At 37.5% G+C, this 11734-nt stretch overlaps 1 protein-coding gene across 6 annotated transcripts in view; it reads right to left on the bottom strand.

The window, feature by feature from the left end:
* Positions 1-11510, bottom strand: part of LOC106884491 (chloride channel protein 2) — a 154668-nt gene extending 143158 nt beyond the window's left edge. For 3 of the 6 annotated variants that reach the window (XM_052972228.1, XM_052972230.1, XM_014935906.2), the window contains exon 1: positions 11259-11510. In XM_052972228.1, the coding sequence (XP_052828188.1) occupies positions 11259-11306 (48 nt within the window). In that variant the 5' untranslated portion in view covers positions 11307-11510. The remainder of the gene's footprint in view (positions 1-11258) is intronic. The other 3 variants (XM_014935908.2, XM_014935903.2, XM_014935909.2) reach the window with 1 other exon arrangement.
* Positions 11511-11734: the final 224 nt, after the last annotated feature.

The raw sequence follows: 11734 nt of genomic DNA, 5'->3' as shown, positions 1-11734 counted from the left end.
TGACAGATCAAGTATTCTCACACGCACAACTGTATGTTGGCTGTCTCCAGGGTCTTTCTATTTGTGCACCTGAGGAAAGGACAAAGAACGTTGTCTACCAAGAGGCACTCTAATGATAACAACGGCAACTTCAACTGCTCCAATTTCAGGTCCGCAATTTTTTCATCGTCCTGTCAGCCCACGTAAGTCCAGTCTTGCTTTGCTCTCCTTACTAACTCACCATGACATTCTTTTTTTTCTACCAAGATCCGTCACCCAAACACCACTTCGTATCCACTTCTTCCTCTTTTTAATGTCTTCGTTTCTCTCTTCGCATCCCTCTCTGACCGGGTGAAACCGGGCTTAGCTGCTAGTATATATATATATATATTATAATAAAGGGTAAAAATCATTGATTTTACCAGGGAGTCAGCAAGTAAATTTTACAAATATTTTAATAATTACATACATAATTATAATATTGTTGTTGATGAGAGTAGTACGTAATATTTTTTACTTTAAGCTTGAAACAGGATCTTGTACATGGTTAACAAGAAGTTTAATTAATTATCTTTCTTTTGCCCAACTACAACCAAGTGTTTTATTCTTGGCGTTTTTATGGTCGTAATAGCGTCTTTTGGCATCTATTTTTCCAGTGCGTGGAGAGGCTTATAGCCAATCCCTTGTTATAATTATGCATATAATTATTAGAATATTTATATATATACCTCTATATATATATATATTTTGTAGAAGATAAAAATTTCAATTGTCAGTACATCTGAAAACAAAATCATGCTTACAGTGATTTATAAGACTTGGATGGGACTCATGCTTATATCTTTTATTATTATATACTCTTTTACTTCTTTCAATCATCTGACTGTAGCCATGCTGGAGCACCACCTTTAGTTGAATAAATCGACCCCAGGACTTATTCTTTGTAAGCCTAGTACTTATTTTATCGGTCTCTTTTCACCGAACCACTAGGTTACAGGGACGTAAACACACCAACATCAGTTGTCAAGCAATGGTGGAGGAACAAACACAGACACAAACATATACACACACATACATATATATATTCATACACACACACACACACACACATATATATATATACAATGAGCTTCTTTCAGTTTCCATCTACCAAATACACTCACAAGGCTTTGGTCAGCCCGAGGCTATAGTAGAAGACACTTGCCCAAGATGCCACGCAGTGGAACTGAACCCAGAACCATGTGGATGGGAAGCAAGCTTCTTACCACACAGCAACTCCTGCGATATATATTTTTATTATCTTTTATTATTTTCTATTATTTGAATTTTGAATATAAACAGGAACCCCATCCAAGTCTTATAAATCACTGTAAGCACAATTTCGTTTTCGGATGTAAAGTACTGACAACTGGAATTTTTATCTTCTACAAACAAAAAATTTTTTATTACTCCTTAGCGCATAAACAAACACAAAAAAAAAACAGTTGTACTATATACAAAGTAGTCTCCATTAAAAATTCCCTTATTCTATACAAATATATATATATATATATATATATATACACACATATACACCCACACCCACATGCATCAATACGTACAGGGTAGCCCTACTTGACCCACCCCATAACCATTATCACATTGACTCCCTATTTGCTGTCTCCATTACTCCCATCCCAGCACTGTTACCTCTGCTATTCTCTCCACTACCATGTTGTAACAATTAATCTGTTCCATCTATTCGTTGTCAATTATTGGGCCCATTTAGGTCTTGCAAGTGCCAAGCAGATTCACTAGTGCTGGTTCCATGAAAAAAAAAAGGACCCAGAATACAAATGATTGGCATTAAGGTCATCTAACTATAGAAATCACCTTCTGAATTATCACATTCTGTCCAAATCACACTAGCATGGAAAATGGACATCAAATCATGAGGCTATAGGCACTAGTGTAGCTTGCTTCCCAACCATATGGTTCCAGGTTCAGTCCAAATTCATGGCACTTTGGGCAAGTGTCTTCTACTATAGCCTTGGGCCGACCAAAGGTTTGTGAGTGAATTTTGGTAGACGGAAACTAAAAGTAGCCCATCATATATGGAGTGACCCTTGCCAGTGCTGCCTGACTGGCTCCCATGCCAGTGGCATGTAAAATGCACCATTCGAGTGTGGTCGATGTCAGTGCCGCCTGACTGGCTCCCATGCTGGTAGAACGTAAAAAGTACCATTCAAGCATGGCCAATGCCAGTACCGCCTGACTGGCCCTCATGCTGGTGGCACGTAAAAAGTACCCACTACACTCTCAGGGTGGTTGGTGTTAGGAAGGGCATTCAGCTGTAGAAACATTACCAGATTGGATTGGAGCCTGGTGCAGCCTTCTGGATTGCCAGTCCTCAGTCAAACTGTCCAACCCATGCCAGCATGAAAAGGAGACGTTAAACGATGATGATAATGATATATATATATATATGTCTTTGTGTCTGTGTTTGTCCCCCCCATCCTCACTTGACAATCAATGTTGGTGTGGTTACATTCCTGTAATTTAGCAGTTCAACAAGAGACCGATAGAATAAGTACTAGGCTTACAAAGAATAAGTCCGGCGGTCAATTTTTTCGACTAAAGGCAGTGCTCCAGCATGGCTACAAACAAATGACTGAAACAATAAAAAGTGTGTGTGTGTGTGTGTGTGTGTGTGTGTGTGTGTGTGAGTGAGTGTGTGTGAGTGAGTGTGTGTGCGTGTAGTGAGCTGGTGTAACTGTACATCAGGGTCATCAGTTCTAGTGGATGATGTAATGACTCCAATTGTGGTTTGAAGATGTAACAGTGAAGTGAAACTGTAAGGTTCTCGTGTTGGAGATACTGAGCAAAGAAGAACACTGAAGAATAAAGAATATTATTTACAGATTTATTTGCCAGCAAGTGGTTAGAAAGTCAGATAGCAGTAATTGTACATAATTGACAATGACAAAGGTTAGCCCGCTGGTTGGTAGTTTGTAGTGTGGAAGTTGTGTTCTGCTGGTAGAGAGAGAAAGAGTAAGGTTTGCCCTGTGCTGACAAGAGAGGAAGAAAGGGTAAAGAGAGCACTGTCCTTTTCTTATTCTGGCCGAAAGCTACTCCTTGTTCTCCGGCTGAAAGCCAAAGAGAGTACAGAAACAGGTTGTATCTGAAACTAAGGACTGACCGTTCTGTGACCTGCAAAGGTCCTAGGAGTTCAAGTGTTTCCCATTAATCATCCTGTGTGGAGATGAAAACACAAAGAATCACACACTTGTCTGACAATCAACAAGTGTGTGGATGCAGTTTCAAATCTCAGGCAGACAGGGCCAAACAAAGTCCCACACACACACACACACACCCATATATATGTGTGTGTGTGCATATATATATATATATATATATATATATCCATCCATCCATCCATGTGTGCCTGTGTGATCATCAATCCAAGTACTTTTGTGTGTGTGTATACGTGTGTTTGTATGTATATATATATGTATATGAACAAGTGTGCCCATCTACCCATACATCTCCTTTTTAATTCTACTCTAAGCACATATTTGCATCTTTCTTTCCATAGCCATCAACATATACTTTTGCACTCATAACACCTGCATGTTCTGAAAATGTAACTTCCCCAAATAAAGTGCACTTCATATTCAAGGCTCTGATGAAGCTATAGGATGTTACTCTGGTACTCAAGTAAGAGTCCACCACATCATATAGCAGAAATGGCTGTAAGTGGATGAAGTTCATTACATTACATTTGGTTTTTCCAGTGTCATCTTTTGATTTCTGTTACCATTCTATACTCATATAACATTGTATTCTGGACCATACATATATTGAGTTCTACACCAGGTTATTAGTTTTGCTATGCCTAAGCAAAATATTATAATTTATATATCCGGTAATAAGTGAAAGGGGAGTTATGAAATCCAGGTGGTTTCATCATCATCATCATCATCATCATCATCACCACCACCACCACCATCACCATCATCATTATTATTTAATGTCCATCTTCTATGCTGGCATAGGTTGGAAGGTTTGACGGGGTCAGATGGGTCCAAGGACTGCATCATGTTCCACTAACTATTTTATTTGTATCCATGATTGTATATTTTTCACCATATTAAAAGATGTAGATAACCCATCTGTTGTAGAAACAGTCATACCTCTAGAATAAATGTGATACCAATATCTCCATTCTCTCACCTATTGTGCGTGAGTGTGCTGTTATTATTATTGTTATTAGGGTGGCAAGCTGGCTGAAACGGTAGAATGCCGGACGAAATGCTTAGCGGTATTTTGTCTGTCTTTATGTTCAAATTCCGCTGAAGTCGACTTTGCTTTTCATCCTTTCAGGGTCGATAAATTAAGTACCAGCTGTGTACTGAGGTCAATCTAATTGACTGGCCCCCTCCCCAAAAATTTCAGGCCTTATGCCTAGAGTAGAAAAGAATATTAATTGCTACATAAAATGTGAGCTGGCAGAATTGTTAGCAGGCTGGGCAAAATGCTTAGCGGTATTTTGTCTAGGTGTTCTGAGTTCAAATTCCACTGAGGTTGACTTTGTCTTCCATCCTCCCAAGGTCGATAAAATAAGTACCAGCTGAGTACTGGGGGTCAATGTAATTGACTTTCCCCCTCCCCCAAAATTGGTGGCCTTGTGCCAAAATTTGAAACTAATACTAATTGCTACTACTTAGATGACAGACACATTTTTCAATAATGTTATTTGATATTTTGTACAGATAGAAATGGCACATACATTCTTGATGTTTAATTATTGAATTTTGGTTTTTAATGAGAGATGTGTTACTGTAGATACTTTGCAACTAAAAGGTTTTAAAAGGATGACATTTGTCAATTGTGTTAAGAAAAATGAATGTGCTAAGTTCACATGTGGGAACATTAAGGAGAAATTACTCTGTAACATGGATTTAAACATATAGTCCTAGTCACACAACATTGAAACAACAAACAAGAATTTGAGTAGTAAATTCTTTCTACTAAGAGACATCTTCCTGAAGATAAAATCAGATCCACTGCCAGATGGTCAAGTTGCTGTTGTTTAGCTCCAGGTGGCAGCCTTGATTCAGCAGATCTTTGACCAAAAAGGTCAACTTTGCCTTTCATCTTTTCGGGCTTGATAAATTAAGTACCAGTGTGTTTGTGTGTGTCCGCATACCTTAGCGGTTCGGTAAAGAGACCAATAGGATAAGTACTAGGCTTACAAAGAATAAGTCCTGGGGGTCGATTTCTTCGACTAAAACCCTTTATGGCGGGGTCCCAGTATAGCTGCAGTCCAATGACTGAAACAAGTAAAAGAGCAGAATAAAGCAACACTGGTTGTGAAGCAGTAGTACAAGACAAACACACACGGACTTCTGTAAGTTTTCATAACACAAATCCACTTACAAAACATTAGCCAACCTAGGATTGTATATAACTCTAGGTGCTACACAATGGGACTGAAACCACAACGACATGGTTGGGAAGCAAGCTTCTTAATCAAACAACCATGCATGAACTTAAATGTAGGTAACAAAAATTAAAATTTCACTTCTCGTTTTAAATTCCTTCAAGCTCTTACAAATTAGTGAATAAAATCACTACTAATTTTCAAATTAGATCAAATCAAATTAAAATGAAAACAAATGTCATTTGTCTATTTCTAGTAAATATGTTACCAATAATAATAATAGAAGTTTCTAATTTAGGCCCTAGTAAGTCACTTTTGAAGGGAGAGTATTAGCTGACACAACTGACCCCAGTAACAGACTGGTACTTTATTTTATTGACACTGGAGTGATGAAAGGTAAAGTAAAGGTAAAGGAATTTGAACTTAGAACATAAAGAATTAGAAGAAATACCACAAGGCATTTTTTTCCAATGCTCGAACAAATCTGTCAATCCACCAACAACAATAATATTATCTATTGATTATAGATATATAAATAATGATAAATAATGCTACTAACAGTGTCAAGACTTTGTCCCCATCATTATCTGTCAAGTGACTTAGCACGCCAGGTGAAATGCTTAGCGGTATTTCATCTGTCTTTATGTTCTGAGTTCAAATTCCACCGAGGTCAACTTCACCTTTCATCCTTTCGGGGCCGGTAAATTAAGTACCAGTAGAATACTGGAGTCGATCTAATTGACTGGCTCCCTCCCCAAAAATATAGGGTCTTGTGCCTATCATGTGACAGATTACACTAGTTAAACTATAGCAACTAAGGGAGGTAAATCCAATAAGTTTAGAGTCACTTCCCTATGGGAGATGGACAAACAAAGACTGAGACACACTGCCATTTATATTAATATTTAACCAAGTAGTGGTTCATTATATTCTCATTGGTAGAGGATATAAGATGCTGCAGATTCTATACACAATTGATTAGCAACAACATTGGTCTGATCAATAGTGTCTGACGTTCAGCTTAACCTATTTGTTACCGTATTTCTGTTCAAATACACTGCCTTTGCTTCAATTGATTTTGAAAATACTAAAAGAATTTAGTAAAATAACTGTCGCTATTTTGCTGGTGTGGGGTAGGGACATAAATTAATAGGAAATTTTGATGCAGTTTATCTCAGATCACTTTAACAGCAAAATGAAATTTCATGGTCATTCTAGTAATGATGTTAAATACCTACCAAAAAATAGAATTGGCATTTTCTGCAAGTCACATTGCCTCAATAAACTTGGCATATTGTCAACGAAAATAGTTTCAAAAAAATGAAACGGTTACATTGAGAATGTCTTTTAAGATAAGTCTGCTCAATCATACTTGACTTGACTGAGCAGACTTTGTATTTAGCAGGTACTTAGCCCAAAGTCAACCCTACTCAATCAGGACTAACCCAAGGCTAAACATCCTTTCTTATGTATGTAAGATTTGAAGTAGGGAGCATTTATGTAACTTGCTAGGTCCGTCATTGCATCTACTATATTCATTGTTCAGTTCTAAAACTGTGCTGTTGTCATTCTGGCCCCTTAGTATCTAAGCTGGCCAAACCCAACCCAAATCTACCTGTTCTTTGTTCAAAGCAGCCAGATTTGGCCTCTTATACCCTTGTAAAAATCACTGAAATCTCAAAGCCATGAGATAATGCATGATTAATTCACAACAATAGGAATAAATACGTATGACATTTTACAGAGTAACCTGAATGCTAAAGAGTCAATTACCAATTACTATTTTATTAATTACCATGAACCAAAACTGAGCGATCCAGAAAGTAAGCCAAGAAGACCATAAACTGGGCTCCACTACCTGTTGTACTTGTTCCACTTCAGTGGAGGAAATCATAATAAGCAATACATCTTATCATTCCTCTTCCAATTCCAAAACTCTTACCCATGTGTATTAAATCAAAAGTCATGCTCTCTTCTGTTAATGAGATTTTTCTCTGAACCAGTGCCACTGGCTCCTGAACAAGAAGAAGCCAAATTTAAAACTCAAAAAAAGAAGAAAAAAAAAATTTTAAGGTTTTTTTTGTTTTTGTTTTTTAATTCCACCTACACAGGTACAAATCACATATCTTTAGGGGCAAAGCATGATTGTGTGGTTAAGAAGATCACTTTGCAACAACATGACTTTAAATTCAGTCCCATTGTACAGTGCCTTTGGTAAGGATTTTCTGCTATAGCCCCAAATTGATCAATGCCTTCTAAGTGAATTCTGTAGGTGGAAACTGTGAAAGCCTGTCATATATGTCTGCATGGGTTTAGGTATATATGAGTGGATGTTTCTTTGTTATCAGTTAAGAGAGTCTGGTATGTTTACTGTCCCAGATTAATACTTGTAATAACCATATCACACACACACATAACGAGAGAGTGTGAGAGATGCTTATGTAATTTTTTATTTTAATTAATCTGATAAGATTGTCACAAGATAGCAAAACTATATTGTGTGCATGTAAATATATATATATATATATATATATATATATATATATACACACACACACATACATTATACATGGTCATTTATTGAAATTAAACTAGGAGTTTGTCTTGCATACACATGTACATACATACATATTAGGCACAGACATGGCTATGTGGTTTGCTTCCGAAGCATTCGACTTTGGGTTCAGTGCCACTGCCCAACACCTTGGCCAGACTAGGGCTGACTAAATCTTTGAGTGGATGTGGTAGATAGATACTGTAAGAAACCCATTGTAGTTATGTGTAGGGGAGAGGGACGGCCTTGGTAGCCATGGGTCTGCATGAGTATCTGTGTTGCTTTTATCTTGATATTGCACGATATTTATAAACGAACAGCACCGTTATACAAGTGGTGTCGTTTGTTTCCAATCTTCCATTAAAATATGTCCGACTTTGGGGAAACATTACCTTGCTTGGAAACAGGTAAAAGTTGACGACAGGAAGGGCATCTGGTCATGGGAAATCTGCCTCAACGAGTTTACTTTGATCCATGCAAGCGTGGGAAAGAGAACGGTAAAACAATGATGGTGATATATGACACACATGCGTTGAACGTATCACATTCTTACTTGTATAACCTGAGGTGGACACTGACAAAGTGTTCAATAAATAGCAACTGTCAGGCTATATATTTTCAGTCAAAGCTAATGATTTACACGTCTCTTTGATGTTTCTCGCTATATTAGCTCCTTCGGGTGACATGATTATTTTTTCTGTCGCCTGGAGGAACATAACGTCGGGTTGATATCAATAGCTTCAAACGATTAATTTACCCCCACTCATGGAGCAAAGGGTTCTCTCTCTCTCTCTCTCTCTCTCTCTCTCTGGTTTGTACACCCAAATGCACGTACATATAGAATAATATAACAAACACCTTCGACTGGGGCAAAGACCACGGCTTCAAGCACTATTCACAACGCAAGGATTAGCGGAAGACACCAATGTAACTGTACAGTGAGATCAAACCTAAAAAAAAAAAACTTCTAAACCATATACACACACTAACTTATAAGGAAGTCTCTCCGTAATAGCTCGACTTGCTGGAAACAGTAGCCAAATCTCCCTTAAAATCCCCTACTTAAAAAAAGGACACGTTTGTCAATGTCGTCAGGTATGGAATGCCTCTTAGGATACATCTATGTCATCAGTACTTACTTCGAGCGCACACACCGGATAATTACCTTGGTACCCATGGTTTTTCTGGCGGCTGTCAACGTGTCAGTGTTTACAAAAAACATTAACCACATCGATATGACCGGTCCCGGAAGGGAAGCCCCTTTCTCTAGGACAAAACAACAGCCAACAAAAAATGAAAAGAAAAAAGGAAAGAAATCCACACGTCACATGCACATAGATTGCTGAAGTCATAGACGAGAGGTTTAAAGGTTCGCTTCGCGATCACGAGGCGTGACGTCTTCAAGTAAATTTCCCATTAATCACGGGCCGACCAAAGCCTTATAAATGAAATCCGGTACACAAACTTGTGGGGAAGCCCGTTCGATGAACTGTACAAATAAGGGTCGATCTTGTCACGTCGATTCTATCTAAAGACTACGCTAAGGTTACAGTGGTCTGCGGAGTACTCAGCCACTCAATAATTCAATGAACAGCCAATCCTGTTTATTGAACAGCTGGAAGTGTTAATCATCGTCGAAACCGACGTAAAACTGTATTTACTCTTTTACTTTACTCAACAGTAACTAGACATACACCACATATGCCACATAAACACATACAAAGAAGAAACTAAATGTCGATGGTATACAAGCACCACCTAACTGCTTTAAAAGCAACGGATACACCAAAAGAATTAGCCTCAAATAGACAGAGGTAGGCAAGGCTGGAACGACTGTGATCACAAATATGTTCGATCAGAGCAAACCAGGAGCTAAACAACATACATACAACAGAGGGTGTATGTTATTATTTTTGAGCTAGAATAAGAATGATGAATTGGCTATATTTTTAACTAGCCCAAAATTTTTAATGAGTCCCAAATACACAAAAACAGACGGGGCTGAAAAGACTGTGGTCATAAAATATGTTCGAACAGAACACACCTGAGGCTAAACAACGTATGAATATACACACAACAGAGAATGTATATGATTATTTTTTAAGCTAGAATGTGAATGAAGAAATGTTTGTCACTTCCATAACGACACCTAGAAAGTCGGTGAAGTATGTGAGCGATCTAACGACTAGTAACAGCTGCCAACCGGTGACTGTAGACACAACAGCGGTAATAAGTCAGGTACCCTGGCTTAACAGGGATTAAAAAGGAGTTAGTTGAGAGGTGAGGATGTCAGAGGTGTCTGCATCACCACCACCACCGAAACATTTAATAAAGCAATACACATCGATTAGATCTTGTGATATTTCATTCTACAGACTTCCTGAAACTACATAACACAACACACACATAGACATACACGCTCACCCATTTGTATATCAATGTGTATACATATATATATATATATATACATACACACACACACACAGATCCTGTATAACACATGTAAACACAATACCAACATACGTAAATCGTGTCCACTCATAAGTGTTTGTATATACACATTACGCATAAATGCATATACATACGCTCCGCGTACAATGTATATACATGCGTGTACACACGTGTCCATTTCTATTTATAATATATATACACACATTCACATGTGTGCGTCCAATACTATAAATACATCCATATACACACACACACACACACACACCGGACCACCAAAGGTGCCTGCACCCGTCTACAGAAATAGCAGCCAAGTCTCTGTCAAATCAGATAGTCTGGTGGAGTGCTAGACGGATTGGTCACGGTTGAGGTATCTTTGATCATACCTGTTTGCTCGATTAAAACTCTATTGGGGCTAAACAACATACACAAACATACGTACACATGGGTATATAAAAGTTATTTAATGAGAACAGCTTAAAAGTTAAAACCTGATAAAACACAAAAGTTTCTTGTGATCGGGAATAAGGAGTGATTCGAAACTTTATAAACATAAATATAATGATAAATATTCTTTCATTGGTTTCAATTAGGGGAATTTTAAATATATAAAAACGTGTGTGTATATATATATATATATATATATACACACACACATATGTGGTGTATATAAGTATTTGTCAGTTTATTTTACGTACAATCACAGTATATACATATATATATACGTATATACACACAGTATATATGTATATAAATATCTGTGTATACACACACACACTATATATATGAGTATATATCCACACGTACTCACACATACACCTATCCAATATATAAATATAAAGTTCTCCAACTTACCAGTGTCTGTTCATATCCAAAGTTATTACCACCACCTTCAGTCGCCATCTTAACAAGAACACTGACAGTAAATCTACACAATTAATCTACACATTCTTTCCCTCTTTCTCTCTCTCTCTCTCTTACATACGACACCTGGCTTCCCAAACATACAGATATATATATATATATATATATAGATATATATACATGTACACTCTCTCCCTCCCTATCGCCAAATATATGCCCCTCTCTCTTTGTCTTTAGCTCTCTCTCCCTCTATCCCTCTGCATACACATGTATATGTCTTTATTTAGGTGTATATGTGTATAGATATATGTGTGTGTCAGTGTGTATGTGTGTGAGTGTTACTGGTGACGTGAGGGAGCAACCAAGTAAACAAATGAACGGTGTATTTGTTGGTGTGGATGAAAAGAATTATTGGCTTCTTCTGCTACTAAATTCTCTCTTGCTCTTTCTTCCGTATCTTTATAAAA

This window comes from Octopus bimaculoides, chromosome 12, assembly GCF_001194135.2.
Source record: "Octopus bimaculoides isolate UCB-OBI-ISO-001 chromosome 12, ASM119413v2, whole genome shotgun sequence".
Lineage (NCBI taxonomy): Eukaryota > Metazoa > Mollusca > Cephalopoda > Octopoda > Octopodidae > Octopus > Octopus bimaculoides.
Note: the sequence above shows the minus strand (reverse complement) of the source record. Positions and strands in the feature narration are given on the sequence as shown.